At 45.2% G+C, this 16709-nt stretch overlaps 1 protein-coding gene across 1 annotated transcript in view; it reads left to right on the top strand.

Moving 5' to 3' along the window:
- The window catches only part of GYPC (glycophorin C (Gerbich blood group)), a 35935-nt gene extending 21229 nt beyond the window's left edge, over nucleotides 1–14706 (top strand). The window contains exons 2-3 of the mRNA XM_079134160.1: nucleotides 11077–11127; nucleotides 12725–14706. Coding sequence (XP_078990286.1) covers nucleotides 11077–11127; nucleotides 12725–12921 — 248 coding nt within the window. The 3' untranslated portion in view covers nucleotides 12922–14706. The remainder of the gene's footprint in view (nucleotides 1–11076; nucleotides 11128–12724) is intronic.
- Nucleotides 14707–16709: the final 2003 nt, after the last annotated feature.

The raw sequence follows: 16709 nt of genomic DNA, 5'->3' as shown, positions 1-16709 counted from the left end.
GCTTGTTCCAAACCATCCTTGAGTAAAACCCGGAGCCTTTCCTGAAGGCAGCTTAAGCACTTTGTATTTAAGGATTTTACGTCAGAGTGTGTCCAGACCTTAAACAATTTCAGTGTCATGAGTGAAATGACTAACACATACTGTGTATAAATTCCCAGATGACTTTTATCAGCATCATCTCATGTGAGCCTGACCACCACCCTCAGCCTTAGGTTTTCTCCCCCACAAGCACAGTGGCATTTCCTGTAACCCTGAGAAATTCTCTGGAGCAGGAGGAAAAGATGCATTCTAGGGAAGGAGCACAAATGACTTCCTGCTTCCTGTTCCCAGCCTTTATTTCCTCCCCGGATCCTTCACCATTGTATGTCCACCCTTCTGGTCCACACACTGTGGCTTTTGCTGTCTCTGAGCTACTTTGGCCTTTTCTTTCTAAGCATGCCTCCTCGAAAAGCCTCGCTGTCCTTGGAATATAATATGGACACTGAACCCTCATCTAAGAGCCTTACCCTGAATCTTGGAGCTGAGATTGCAGATAGTAGAAGTCCCCTCCCACCACCCTCTCCCCACCCTGCTCACTCTGGATTTGGGCTCTGCTGCTCCTGCCTGTCAAACTCTGTGAAGGAAGGAGAAAATCACTTTCCACATCCTGTGTGCAAACTGATGAGCTTCCTGGAAAGCCAATAACAAAGCATGGCTAACTAAATCATCATTATTTACACATGCAGCCTGATCGAGGACATTTAGTCATGTAATTAGGTACCTAATTATGCTGAAAATGCAATTATATGATTTTTTAAGTGAATTAAGTCCTCTGGAGAAGTAGCAAAGATTAGTGTGTATGATCCAGCTGGAGAGAAGGGACCTCAGAGGGCAGGTCAGTGTGACTCTGGGCTGCACAGGGGCCTGGTGGTCTGAACTTGAACATGCTTGTGTGCTCATACAGGCACATATGCACATGTGCAGAGGGATACCACCCTCACCTCTGTGTCCCTAGGAATCTACAAAGGCCTGCTGCACACAAGGAACTTAATAAATGATAGCCATTAATGTCACTGGAAGCTTAGTTTACATCTGTGGAGTGACTGTTCAGTGACTTAGAGAATCATAGAGAGGTTATTTATTCAGCATGTAAGAAGCAGGTGTATAGGAATAAAATAATGATAGCAAAATCAGTTGGGACATGTCAGAGGATATTTTATGCAACATCACTTATTGATTCATCTGGCATATGTCAGATGTTAAGGCATGAAACCCAGTCCTTGTTCCCCATAGCTCAGGGACCAAAAACTGCAGAGCATTTTAATGGTGATATGAGCAAGTGAGTTGGCAGACTACAGCCTGTAAGGCTTAATACATCCAGAGGCTTGTTTATGTACAGTCAACTACCTAAGAATGGTTTTTACATTTTTAAAGGTTTCCAAACAAACAAGCCAAGAAGAATATACAGCAGAGACCATATGTGGCCTGCAAAGACTAAAATATATACTGCATGGTCCTTTCCAGTAAAGCTTGCTGCTGTACCACGTGGGAGTATTGGAAGGAGCACACAGTCCTTGTGCAGAAATCAGGGAAGACTTCTCAGAGGAAGTGACCTTGATCTGAATTTAGAGGATAATTAGGAATTTGGAAAAACTCAAAAGTCGCTGTGGCAGGGGTCAGAGCCTTTGCCTCTCAAAAGGTTTCCTTACACCCAGCAGTCCACACACATGAGAAATTTAAAAAAGAGACAAATTTTGAGAGTTCCTATATGAAATAAGGACCATGAACCCAGAGATTTTGAAAGGTCAGGCAGTGGAACTTGAACTAGGCCTTCAGCAGGACACAGCCATCCGGCCAGATATGGTTGATCGCCCAACACACAGGTGGAGGGACAGGGATGGGAAACAGCTTCTCAGTCTACCTCTGGCCTCCCTTGAGCCAGTGACTTTACCCCTTGAGCAATCAGAGGTCCCAACCCAGGACTGTGTGATCTGGAGGAAGAACAGCTGAAGGAACAGAGCAGAGCTCACAGATGACTCTAGGAGCACCCTCAGCCTCCTGGCTGTGACACCTGGACACACATGACCCCCTGGCCACTTCTGGTTCCCTGCTCAGCTCTGCACAGTGGCTCACCTCTCCTGATGTCTCACAGACTTTCCAGCCACCTTCCCCTCCTCCTGGCTGTGAGCACCTGGCTGCCCTTGGTGACACTGTGGGCCCCTCGAGATGGCCGTTTCTCTCTCCAGCACTTAAACTCGTGGCAGAACGGGTCATCTGCCTTCCTCTCTCAGTGCCTTCCTTTTCAACAGCACACACCCCCTCCTTCTAAGCGACGTTTTCCTGCCACCATGCACGAGGATGGCATTACCTGTGATTAGGTGAAGGCTTGCAGTGGGGCTTGGAGTCTGTTGGGCAAGGCAGGGCAGGGTAAAGTTACTTTCACAACCTAGTCTGAGACTTTGAAGATTCTGCAAAACAACAAATAGCAAGTTTGGAAGATCCATTCCCATTTCTTGACTATAAAAGTAGTACATGGTATGGCTTAGAAAGTACAGAAAACTACATATTAGAAGAAAAGAAAACTGCTCATGACCCCTATCCACCAACCAAAAACCACCACCTAACATTTTAAGAGCATTTCCTTGTATTCCTTTGTCTAAGATTTTGGGGGGACGATTTAGCATCATTGCTACTTATAGGGCCTGTCTGGTTCCTTTCACTTAACATCATATCACAAGTATTTCTTCCTGCCACTAAGAATTCACATTCCATCACTTTCTATCAGGGAGGTGTATCATAGTTTATATAACCAATTCCCTAATGCAGGACATTTAGATTGTTCTGTTTTCCATTTGAAACCACATTGCAAAGCACTTTTCAGAGCATAGATTTTTGTTTCTCTTCCAGATTATTTCACTAGGATCACTAGAAGTGGATGATTTGATTCTCAGGATGATACATTTGCCAAATAGTGTACAAGAACATTGAAAGTGCCCATTTTTGAGAACCTCTCTTTAACCATTGTCATGCCAACAAAATTGGCAGTGATAATAACAAATGTCCAAATAGCCCAACCTATGGCAGGTACCAGACTAGGTACGTACTTAACATGCCTACACCACAGTGCCACCACATTTTACGTGTAAAGTGACAAATACTAGAAAGACTAAAATCACTTTGCGAGATGGTCCAGGTGCCAGTGTCCAAGCTGAGCCAGCACTTGCTGCCTGTCTGTTCCATGCCTGGCAGTTGTGCTAACCTCACCAATGTACAGGCCAGGCACCCAGCCCCAGCCTCACAGGTGGGGGCTCTGGGAGCATCCTCTGCCTTTCTGTGCGTCTTCCTTCTTCTCAAGGAAGTTTCCAGATGCAAATAGTATGCCCAGGGCCCCCTGCACTTCAGCCACCTCTGGTGGAGCTTGGAAGCTGGGAAGAAGCCAAGCAGGCACTGATTGGGATGCACAGCTCCCTTCTTCTCCTCAGAATATCTCCTCTGTCATTCTGGTGTTTCAGTGAAACATTTCCCCACTGTGTCATCACCAATCAGCAGTGGTAATTTTTTCTTTCATTGGTCTCAGAATTTGCTTAATTGCCAAAGAATAAACCTGTGGAAACTGTAGTCTCATGACCCATTGTTTAGAAGAGTGTGTGCATCTACCAGAGCCTGACACAAGAGCCCCATGTCCCCACACCCAGTACCAGTCATGGGTGCAGGTAGGGAAACAGGCACAGGTGACAGATTCTCAGAGCTTTTACTTCTCAGGTCTCCAGCTATATCAACTGGAGAGAAAGAGACACTGGAAAAAAGCAGACAGTAGCTCAGTGCTGTGACTGAGGTGGCTGTGACTGTGACTCTTTATTTGCATGGATAAGAGGGTATCTGGTCCCCCAATTCTATTACTGAGCCCTGATATCACCACCTTACAAAGGGGTGGAAGGTAATGATTAGCATTTGAACTGTGTCACATGGTCAGTATGCTTTCACAGCTATGTGCTCAGTAGTTCTCAAAGTGAAGCTCCCAGACACGCACCATCCACAGCATGTGGGAATATGTTAGAAATGCAGGTTCTCAGGCCTACCCCAGACCTATGGATTACTGAGAATCTTGGTACAAGGGAGACAGCAACCTGGAACCTAGTAAGTCCTCCAGGTGATTATGATGCACTGAAGTTTGAGGACCATTGCCTTAGCTCCTCAGCCCCACAATAACCCTTTAGGGCAGGGGTTGTGCTGTCTCTGTTTTATGGGTGAGGCGAGGAGACTTCAGAAGGTGAGATAACCAACCAAAGAAATTGCTTACTCCATAGGTAAGAATCCCACCTTATGATGAGAGAGGTAGGATAAGGTTCCATTCAAAGAGACTGACTCGTAAGAGTCTTTCATTCCTTCCCTTCTTAGGATCTTGTGTTTTGTGCAAATTTTCACTGAGTGCTACCATCTTCTTAATTTCCTGTTGACATCTGAGAGAGAAACTTGATGTGTTTTCTCTTCCTTGAGGACCCATACGTATTGAACATGAGTTTTGTGCAAGGCATGACATGCATGTCTACCCAGAGGGTTGGGCATTTCTTTATCCTGAAGATCAGAGGTCAGACCTGGTCCACAGTTCTCCATATGAGAGTCTAGGTCCTGCCGGGATGGATGCTTCCCATCACCTCCATCTGTCACCATAAGAGGGATTGAGGACATCTCTCCAAAGGCAGAGGACATCTCTATTCAGAACTGCCAGGTGCTTGATATATTGCAGAAAAGAATTTAAGGATATGTCAGGTTTTAGCAAAGAGGAAGAGCTCTATTAGTAAGTGAAAGGTGAAGATACCTAATCGAGTTAGCCTATATTACAGGCTTCTTAAAATACATCTCCCTTTGTTTCATCTAATATGAAAATGCATTGTGTAGGCTAACAGTTCACTTAAGCTTTAGCCTAAATAAGGCAATTTTTATAGCGGAATGAATTTTCAGCAGCTCTAAGATTTGCAGTTTTCTTAGAAATTTGGGAATGTCAGACCTGGAGGAAAAAAGAGATCTGGAGAACAAGTCTAATCATGGAGATTTTACAGCTATAGTCTCTTTTTTTCTTCCCTTTGGTCTCCTTTCTACCTACCTGTTTTTCTTCTATCCTACCTCACATGCATGGATTGATCAGGCAAAAAAGACCCACACCAGTAACAAGCAAAACAGCCCATATTAAGGTTCTGTCCTCTTGGAGAGATGCTGAAGCAAATGTAAGGAGAATTCAGAGGGAAGAGGAGGAGTGAGTGTTTGAGGACATAAATTCTCTGTAGAGGATGTAAGACCAACCCTCAGGGTCTCTGGGGCGATTGTGTTCAGGAGGCATGGCTTCCTCCAGAACCTGGATCCCTGAATGCCGTCTCACTGTCAGGTGACCTCTACTGCTTCTCCAGTGCCCTCAGCCTCAGTTCCTCCTAATGGCTTTGTTCCCGCAATGTTTAGTCGGCTTGATAAAAAGACAAATGCAAATTTGAAGTTAAATAGCTGAGTCTCCCCTTCTGCTAAAGCCACATCAACTGTTAACCGTTTTAAGGGTAGATTTTTCTTCTTCTTCTATGAAGAATAATCTCCCTTTGTGTGGTCTCAGCATTTTGTCTTAAGATTGAGCTCCTTCAGCTGCCAGTTGATACCTATCACCCCCTCCCCCAACCCAAGCAGCAGGATGTTGACCAAGTTCTGGGCAATTTCCCAATCACATAGGATCCTCCCAGGAGCCAGACAAGGAAGCCTGGCTGGAATCTTCTCCTCCCTCTCTTCCTGTCTTTTTTAAATTTGATTTTTCTAGAAATCCTAGGCTGGGTGTGTTTGCCAGGGGTGAGATTGAGGGATGGGTAGACAACGTTTCCCCTTTATTCACTTTTCTGTGAAAAGAGAGGATATTTGCTACCTCCTTAATAAACCACAAAATCCACCCAATCCAAGTTGACAGGTTACCCCCTCCCTAGAGGAAGACCCCCATGTGAACAGTGAAGACTTCATTTTGCTCAGTCAGTTTCACTTGGTATTACCATCCTGGACTAAGGAGAGGGTGATTCCATTTTTTATTTTCTGGCCCAAGCTTTTTTCCTTTTACTTACATCCTGTAACTCAACTAAGATAGATTGGTCATGTTGTTAAAATAAGGCTCTGTTAATTTATTTTTTAATGACTAAGGGATAATAGAAGAGAGAGACACAAAGAGAAAACCTTATAACCAGATACCCGAGTTTTGAGTTACAGCATCCTTGCCCTTCTTTCCAGTTCTCCTGGGAGCACATCCCAAGAGCAAATGCCTAGGTATGAAAATTCCTAAGCAAGACTCCAAAGCATACACAGGGAAGAGATGTCCCTTCCTGGCTACCTTCTGAGTGCAGAGTCTGTGCCTCCTCCACAGTTAACTGATGCAGAAATAATTGTCTTCTTCAGGGCAGAGAAGCGACTTCTTTTGCCATCTAGCCTCACCGGGCCTCCAGGTTTCCACCACAACACAGTGATTTGATATGGAGGGTATGTACGGTGCAGCCTACAAGGATCCAGTGCCAGCATTGGTGCCATGTTTTTATACAGCAGCAACAGGCAGGACAGAATAATGTTTAGGAAAAAGAAAGCATCAGAGCCGTATAAAAAAATGCACAGCACTTCTTTGGCAGCCCTGGGGGAAGATTGTTTCCAAGGTGACCCATAGGGAACTTCAGGGCCATCATTTTGACCTTGAGATGTGTGTCTTGGATGGTCAAGTTCACATGGGTCTCACTTCTGAATTCTATCTGCAAGCCCAGGTGAGTGCACACATACTGTCTGCACAGATGGGAGGGGTGGATCTTGCTGGAGAGTAGGCAGGTGAAGTCCCCATAGCATACATCCAGCAGCTTCTTGGAGCCCAGCCTCTGACACAGTGACTGGTCATCACAGCAGTTGGATCCCTATTGAAGAAGGCCATCCTTCTCCACTCAGAAACCTCACATATCACTCCACAACCCACAGTCCTTCCATACAGGCCCCTATGTCACCACCATGCCTCTTCCCTTTGCTGGCAATGCCATCCATCATCTCAACAGGCGGGATTGGGACCACCTCCTCCAGGAAACCTTCTCTGAGAACATTGAAGAATGACACTACCTGAACTTACCCATGCATGTCCCCATCCTTACACAGTAAACTCCTATTGGCCGGAGCCCAGATTTAATATAGAGCATATTGTTGGAACACAGTAGGTGCTAGAAAAGGTTTTCTGAAGGGAAGAATGAGCATGCATAGTCATGAGCTTCCTCACTGTCAAAGAATCCAGTAGTCCTGGGACCGAGTCAAATAGCTGAGGCTGAGTCAGACTGCTGAGGTCCCTCTTTAACAATAGCAGGCACCTCTGTAGTACCCATACAGGCATCTTATCACACAGAGGGTGTACGCAGTCTAGGTTTTCATATAAATATGTTGTGCCTTCCCAACCAAGTCCTGGGTACAGAAGCCATCTTCCTCTTTACTTTCAGCCTGGAGCTGGGTAAATCATGAACTGCTCTCCTTGGTTCTGAGAGAAATGCATGGATGAGTGTTAAACTATTCATTTATTTCTTTGGAGACACATATTCTGAAATCCAGAGCCTGACTACCACATCCTTTCAGAAAGTAATAAAAGCAAATCATCAAGGAAAAATAAATGTATTTGACTTTCCTACCACAAAGTCAGTCAATGAGCTTCAGCTCTCAACTTCAACCTTTCCTACTGAAGTCAGTCAATGAATTTCAGCTTTCAACTGCCAACTTTACTTGCACAAGGATATTGAGAAATTGAGAGCAAGAAGAAAATACCCCAACCTGAGCCAAGGAGAACATCGCCATGCCCACAAAGGCTACTGTCCCTTCCCCATAGCTATCTTGCTCCTGAACTTCAAATCAGACCCAAGCAAAGCCCTCACTGCCTCAGAACACTTTATAAAGTGACTTTTCTAACTCTATCTGTAGGTTCCTTGAAATTGAATGCTCTTAATAAGTGGCACGGTGCCTGTCAAACCACCACGCAGCAGATGCTGCTGCTGCTGCTGCTGCTGCTGCTGCTGAAGATGATGAATTGCTGTCATCAACATGATTTGTCATCATAGGAGCTCCTCAAAGACCCCTTATACTTTTAAGTTTAAAACAATGGTCCTGCTCCCAGGACACCTGGTGTTCCAGTGTGAAACCATTCTCACTCTCAATTCCTCCTTCTTTACTGGATCACACAGACAATGGGACAATGGAAGACCGGAAATGGAAGCTTCCTCATCAACTAAGACAGAGTGAAGAACTCTAAGAGACGAGCTGAAAGGTATAGAGACAATCCTTTACAAGAAAAGAGTTTCCCAGATGCCAGGTTTGAATGTTTGTTCTCCAAATTCCATGTGTTGGAAAGGTCATTCCCAGAGTCATGTGTTAATGGTATTTGGAGGTGGAACATTTGGGAGGTGAATAGGTCATAAAGGCTTGTCCTCATTAGTGAATTAATCCATTCATTGATTAATTGTTGGTGAATTGATGAGGGACTGTCATTGTTATAAAACTGAGCCCTCTCTAGCAAACTTGCTCTGTCTCATGATGTTCTCCAGTTCCATCTATTTAGCAGTAAAGGACATAATTTCATTCTTCTTTATAGCTGAGTAAATCCCTATTGTGTGTATATATATATATCACTTTTTTTTATCCATTCATCTCTTAAAAGGCACCTAGGCTGGTTCCATAACTTGGCTATTGTGAATTGTGCTGCTATAGCTATGGGCATGCATGTGTCATGTAGTATGCTGACTCTAATTCTTTTGCATATATAGTGAGAAATGGTATATCCAGGTCATACAGTTGTTCCATTCCTACTCTTTATGGAATTTCCTTATTGATTTCCATAGTAGTTATATTAATTTGCAGTTCCACCAACAATGTATAAAGTGAGGAATCACACTTTCAAATATTCACCAATTGTCATTCAGTGTCAGGCACCCAACCTGATGCTGGACATAGAACTCTAGGCAGGACAAATATGGTATCTGGACTTTTGGAGCTTACTGTATGGTAAAAATGTTGCAATCTTGAGGAGAGCCATGAATGAAAAATGCAGAACATTTTGGGTCTTTAACCAAAAATAAAAGATCCTCTCACATCTGAGAATCATGGAATAGGCATGCTGAAATTTCACTCACATCCAAGCAGATAGGTTTCAGTGCAGGTCCTAAACATAAGCCACAAAAATGCACCCCACATGAATTAAGTCAAATGTCTCCTCTGGAAGCTGGGTTGCCGAGGCTTTGCCCTGGGCAGTGCCCTACAGGGTTACACCCTGACTCCAAGTTGCCTGGTCTTGAACTGACTACATCCTGACTCTCATGGTAATGTCAAATGACCCAAAGAAAACATAACACCTTTCTGGGACTCAGTTTCCTAATCTGTAAAGTGGGAATAACAATAACTCCTACCAAATGGGATTGTTGTGGGACTGAGTTGAAATGTGTTAAATACTGGCACATGGTAAGCAGTTGCTTATTTTTCTTAAAAATGAATAAAAAGTCCCTTCTAACCCTGGCAGCATTGTACAGAGTGATATATGAAATGCTGGTCTTCACCTGGAAAATTCCTCAGGACAATTCTGAGTATTTGAGTTTCTGTAAACATTCACACTGATGTTTCTATGTATGTACTATAAGCAAGGTGCTGTTCTTTCTTACTGTCAGCGAGGTGCTGTGTGATTGATAAAGGTCCAGAATGCCAACCTCTGCATTCACTCATTCACCTGGGCATGCCTTCATTCATGCCTTTAGTGAATATTTATTGAATACCTACTATGATCCAGGTACTGAATCACAGACTGTACGTGTCCCAGTTGGATCCCAGAATCCAGCATCACTATGAACTTCCTGCTTTAAGCCTTGAAAGCTGAGCCCTCCTCCATTAAGCACTTTGACAGCTGAGCCTTCCTCCCTGCCTGGTCCAGTCTGCCCTGCCTCCAGGTGGGTGCCCACTCCATCTTTTACTGCCTTGATAACATGGTTTTATCTTCCTCCCACCTCTGGGTTCTGTGCTGGCACCAGACCCTTATCCTGGCTCTCCTGCCCGCCTGCTCTGAGTCTCCAGCATGGAAACAGTTTCTCCCTTACCCGCTGTCTCCCCTGACACCACAGTCAGTTTCTTATCAGGAAGAGGCATCTGGCAGCTGCCCTGGGGAGAATGACCTCATAGCTCTATAATTGAAGTGATTATCTGAGCGGAAATGGCTATTAGGAAGCATCCTTCCCTGTTTTAATATGCATAGCTGTTGTAATGGGAACATGGGATTTCCGTGTTAACACTGTTATTTCTGTGGTCTAATAAATCCTTCTTCTCACTTATCTCCCAGAGGAGAGGAGACATTCTATGCAGTATCTTAAGGTACTGTGAGTTTCCCGCCCTCCTTGGAATCCTCACCCTCGGACTAGATCAGTGAGCTGCAGAAAAACAGTAACTTAGTGCCACAGGGCACCCCCCCCCCCCAGGAGAGTTGATGCAGAAACCTAGGGAGAGGGCTCAGTGAAGGGCTTGTTAAAGAGAGAAAAAGAGAGAGTACACCCAAAGATAAGAGAAACAATGAAGACCCAGATAGTCATCGGATGGTTTGCATGACCACAAGCTCATCGCATCTCTGAGCCTCAGTGTTCTACCTGTGAAATGGGCTCATAACATCATGGATTTCCCAGGATTGTTATGAGGACCACAGGAGAGAGTAGATGGGGATAGCTAAGCCAACACCTGGTCTGTGTGGACACACTACAATGACAGTGTTCAACACAGTCTTGCACACCTTATACATACCACAAATGACAGCTGAGCTTCTACCAGGTACAGGCCCTGGCTTTGATGCTGAGACACAGCAGGGAGCTCAGACCATCCTGGTGTGACCTGATGATTTGCTGGTGTTTTCCATCCTGCTCATTGAACAAGCCACGCCTGGGTTAGGGTCTTTACACCTGGACAAAGGTCTGTACACCTACCATGCCATCTCTGTCTACTCAGTCCATTCACAGAGCTGGTCACAGGTGTGCAAGGGCTGAGGTGCTGCTGTGTGCAAAGAGCCTTCCTCTCTTACCTCGGGCTCTTCTCTTTTGTCCACAGAGCTCGGTCCAGGGATGACCTACACCACGATGGACATTGCCATCATTGCAGGTTAGTAACTTGCCAGGGACCTTTCTGGTAGTCAGAAAAGATCCAGGGGAGAACTGGCCTGAGGATACCAATGGGGAAAGGGATGGTCAGTGCTTTTCCTCATTCAGAGGGTATAAGAAATGCCCAGCATGGTGCCTGGTACAGTTGGCAAGGTAGGGGGATGAGGGCAGCCTGGGTACTCATGTCAAGATGCACCTCCTCTCTAGACCATTGACCCGCAGAGACCTGGGCTAGAGGAAGCAGCTTGGGCAGAACAGGGTTTGGGCTGGTGGACTGACCAGGCTGCCTATATCTCTCCTCCATCTCCCTTTCTTCACCTTGTGTTGAACTCCGGTCAGCTGGCTCCTCAGTGGTCACAGCTGTCACTCCAAACTGCATTTCAGGAGCAACCAAGTTTGGAAGGTGTCACATGTTCTGTTCACTTCCTTAAAACCCACACTGCTCACACGTATTAGTAACTCAAGGAACCTCTACAATTACAAGCAGGAGGAACTATCAAAGACACCTGTTCAATTTTACTTAACCCAGCATTCTCCCATTCGTTGTGCCCTCAGCCTGTCTTTTTCCTAGACAATATTATTAAGTACAGACACAAATGCCCGCCTGAAGACAGTAGGAAGTTTAGGAAATTCTTCCAAACGGATGGGACTTGGGAACAGTTTTAGGCTCACCTAATCCCCCAACAGCCCCTCCCCAAGACTTTCCAGATAAACCTGCATTCTAAGATAAAGGCTTTTCTGTAGCTTTCAATCAAATGCACAAACTCGAAATATTCCCCTTGAGAGTGCTGCTGTTCAGTCCCTTCTCAGATTCACCAGTCTTAACTCCTCGCCTCATCACTCCCCAGGCCTGGAGTGATTTGACCCCTCTTGACCTGCCTCATGCCTCATTTTCCTGCATCCCCAAGTTCCCAGGCATCCTGGGCATTGACTGTGGCAGGGAATCCTCTTCATGGCCAAATTCAATTCCTCCTGGCAGATTCAAGTCCTCACCTACCAAGAGTGAGTGGCAGTGGGTTGGGGTGAGGGGCAGTTTTCCAAAGCACACCTCCCACCACCTGTCTATCCTTATGTTCAGTTAATAGCCCTTTTTCCCCCTGTAGATTATGCAGAGAGCAGCCAACTCTTTCCTGTTTTCCAGGACTTTCCTGGTTTTACCACAGAAAGTCTCATTCTCCAGGAAACACCTCAGTCAGGATTGTCTGAAAAGATAACAATTCTACATCACATGAACCTCTCCATTTCAAGCCAACCCCCATACTTGCACTGTGCCAACTGCATGTTTTGCAGTGATTCTCTTATAGACCTGTCTTCCTCAGGAGACAAGGAGCATGTTCCAGCAGGAATCAATTCTGGGATGCTGTTCTAGCTAAGGAGCATAGTAGAGGGCATCTCTGAGGGTGGAGATAAAAAGAGGGAATTCTGAAGGAAGCACACCAGGCAGGAATAAGCACAGGATGGAAGTAACCACCCTGAGGTTGTGGCTGGTTGAGCAGGATGTTTGTCCTGCTGGCACAAACCTTGGGGGTCCTCACCTTCTGCTCCAGGTCCTAGAGCATCTGCTCCAGATTGACTCCTGCATTTCTTCCCTCCTGCAGCTGTGATCACTGCTGTGGCCTTAGTCCTGGTCTGCCTCCTCCTTGTCATGCTTCGCTACCTGTACCGACACAAGGGCACATACCACACCAATGAGGCCAAGGGCACAGAGTTTGCTGAGAGTGCAGATGCAGCCCTGCAGAGTGACCCTGCCCTCCAGGATGCCAGTGACAACAGCAGGAAAGAGTACTTCATCTGAGGGCACCAGACCTCACCTCCCCAAAAGTCTCCTCCAACTTTAGGAGAGCAAATGCATCTCCCACCTACCACTATTACTGGCCCTGCAGGGCACCTGGCTCTTCTCAAGTTTCACACCTCAGAACATGTGGTGGCTGCCCAGGGAGGAAAGGGAAGACACAGGCTGAGAGAGACCTCTCCCAGGGACCCAGGGACACAGCAGCCACCTTCGAAGGCCAGCTTTTGCTCTGACAGGAAGAAAGCAAGTCTGGACACACAGGTCATCCTGGGAAATTCAGGATGTCATTTTATCAATGTGAAAGTCCTTCAGTGTATGAGTGTGGTAGGTGGGCCTGGGGGCTGGGGACCCAAGGAAGTGAGATATCAGTACACTGACTGAGGATAATGGCATCAAATGTCAGTCCTTGACATTTGGGTGGGGGAACAGCAGGTGCCAGAGCTCAAAGCCACCTTTGTCTTCCATTGATCCAGCTCAAAATGATTGGAAATAAATTTGAAATGTAATCAAGCATTCAGAGTCAAACAGCACTACTGAAATTGTCTGGGGAATGACAAACACCCATTGCTTGCTTTTTCCTAATGTGATTTTGTGTTCTCTGACAGAGTCTGTGTGCATGGGGCTGGGACTGTCCAGTCCTGGCAAGGGAGGTGGGAGGACAAGTGATCGGCATCTTTCTCCCACACCAGCACCAACTGCATAAACAAATGTAAGGACTTAATATTCCTCTGAAAAGGGGGATATTGCAAGTGTTCGGAGCATTGGCTGAAGTGTTGATTTTCTGATGCACAGTATGGGGACAAAATAGACCTGCTCAACAATTGTAAGTGAACCCCATCCTCCCACAATCACAATAAGGATGGCACCTAGTGGGCAGGACATGGGCTGGAGAGCACCACTCCCCAAGTTTGAGCTCCCCTTTCCTGCTTTTGAGAACTTGTTCCACTTCTTGACCTCTCTGACCTCAGTTTTCATCCTTCAAGTGGAAATGGCTAAAAATGTACCTCTGTGCACCTGATTCACAGGACTGAGGAAAGCAACAGATGTGTCAAGTACTCAACATTCACTATATTCCAGTGTCACCAATACAGTGGATAGTGGATAGTGGACACTGGATATATTTATTAATGAAAATTCCTCATTGCGTCACTCTAAACTCCTCCTGAGGAGGAAATGCCATTTAAATAGAATAACAGAGAAAATGAACTCATTAATCATTCTTTTTGTAAGGGTCCCAACAACTCAAATCACTAAGAGAATAGCAGCTCCAAGATTAAAGATTGCCAGGGTCCACTCAGGAGTCCTTTCGGTTTATTGAGCTGCACCATCTCCACCTCAGAACAGTCAGCAGAACAGTTCCTTTCATCTCCCTAGAAGGATGATGGGGTTCCAAACTCAGCTGGGAATGGCCACCAGCTAAAGGAGCTAGAAGCCCTGCCAATGTCATAAAGGAGAGAAGCACAGAGAACTCAGGAGCTGGTGATGACAGGCGCCTAGTCAGATGCCAGATCTTTCCCTGGTGTCCCCAGCTCGCTGGCCCTCTGTTTTCTCATCTATAACATACAAGGCTCGACGACGGTAGCCACCCTTTGTCTGAGAGGGATGTGTTCCAAAATTCCCAGTGGATACCTGAAACCAAAAATAATCCTGAACCCTGAATGTACTATGTTTCTTCTTATGTATACATGCCTAAAATCAAGTTTAATTTATAGACACAGTGAAAAATTAACAAGAGTAGCTAATAGTAAAATAGCACAACTATAAACTATAATAAAAGTTACTGAAAATCATGAACTGTTTACTTCTGGAATCTTCCATTTGATCTTCTCAGACTACAGTTGACCATGGGTAACTGAAACTGCAGAAAACCAAACTGCCAATAAACTGCAGGACTACTGTGTATTCCCACTTCCTAGACTGATCTGCAGAACACCAGCCTGGCAAAATAATTACAGAATAGTGAAGACAAATAGGATGTTGTTCCATGTGCAAATCAGTTTAGAAAATGACATGGTTAAATGAAATTAAACCTGTGCAAGTCTCAGCATCTCTACAGTCTAGCATCGACTGTGGCTCTTGAGGGACAGGAGCAGAGCAGTGCAGCATGTCCCAAATGTCCTTGGCCAGAGATCCCATTTCCTCACAGAATACCTGTGACAAACACCAAGTATGGGGACCCAGTGTTCCTTGGAACATGTTTAGGAAACACCAAACTAAATGACTTCTAACATCCCTTTCTGCTGCGACGTCACTTCCAGTTTTTGAGAGTTACATGGACATAGGACCAGTGGATACAGAGGCACAGGTAGAACACTTCAGTAGGTGGCTGATCAACAGCAACTCCTCAGGGAGCAGAACATCAGCTCGAGGACCTGGGAATGCTGGAATGACTCACCAGTACTGGGGTCAGTTCACCCAGGCCAGGCCTCTGTCATCTGATGGTCCTGGCCCATGATAGCCTGTTCCCTGTGACTCCTTTCCCATTCCTGCCAAAAGCTGACCTGGGATGCAAGATCACTCTGTGTGGTGAGAGGAAACTGCAAGATTAGTTGGCCTTTCTGACCTTGGCAGGATGGTTAGGAAGATAAGTGTATCAAGTTAGTCACTCCTCGTCCACACCCAAAGCCCTTAGGTAGCTAGCTTCCAGGCCACTCTCATCAAAAGGAAAATGATCTGCTAGATGACATCATGACCAAGCACCTATACTAACTTTTCTTGGATGAGTCATGCTTCTAGAAAGTAGTCATCCCCAAAGAGTAGAGATGCTCCTTAAGATGGAAATGTGTCCCAATTAATCCATCATAAATTGAAATATCACTAAGTCAAAGTACATTTAATGCACCTAACCTACTAACAATGCTTAGCCTAGCCTATTTAAATGTTCTCAGAACTCTTAACACTTCACCCATTACAGTTGGGCAGAATCATCTGACATACAGCTTATTTAATAATAAAATATCGAATAACTCACTTAACTTATAGAATATTGTAGTGAAACCAAACAACAGAATGATTGTATGGGTATGCTTTCACACTACAGTAATGTCAAAAACTCCTGAGTCTAACCATGGAAATGAGGGACCATATTCAATGATGAAATTACAAACCTGGAGACAGATTAATAATGTGTGTGTGTGTGTGTGTGTGTGTGTGTGCGCGCGTGCGCATGTGTGCACATGAAAGAGAGAGAGGAAGAATAAAGTTGTAAACCACAAACAAATGTACCCCTATAAATGAGGGGATTACATAACTGAAGATAATAGTTTCTGCCTTAAGGCATCTGAGATGCAGTAGAGAAGATAAGCAAGCAAATGTGCACAACCCTGAAGTGTTATAGTTGCTGAAAATAAAGCGATACAGATAAATTTGAAAATGAAAGAGGGAGGGATTCATTTTACCTGGGGAATGAGATAGACCCAAGAGGGGCTTCAGAGACAAAGGGAGGTTTGGGTCAGGTAAACAGTGCATAAGGACTGAGCCATGGAGGGTCTTGGACTCCAAATGAAGAAATGTACTTTGTACTGCAGGTAATAGGAACCCTCAAGGAACATGCTGGTCTCTATCATAAGGATAAAGCAATGATCAAATTACAACAGACGAGATGAAAAGGCACTATGGAAATTTACAAGGGAACTTCTCATGACTGATGCAGGCTCGGACCCTGCACCCGGAAATGGAGACCCAGGAGCTCACCCACCTCTCCTGCTTCCCATTGTTTAGTCTGGATTTCACATGACTCAACTCATCCTGCCTGGTGAGAAACAGGTCTCATATGTTAGCCAGAAGAAAGG

This window comes from Sciurus vulgaris, assembly GCF_902686455.1.
Source record: "Sciurus vulgaris genome assembly, chromosome: 3".
NCBI lineage: Eukaryota > Metazoa > Chordata > Mammalia > Rodentia > Sciuridae > Sciurus > Sciurus vulgaris.
Note: the sequence above shows the minus strand (reverse complement) of the source record. Positions and strands in the feature narration are given on the sequence as shown.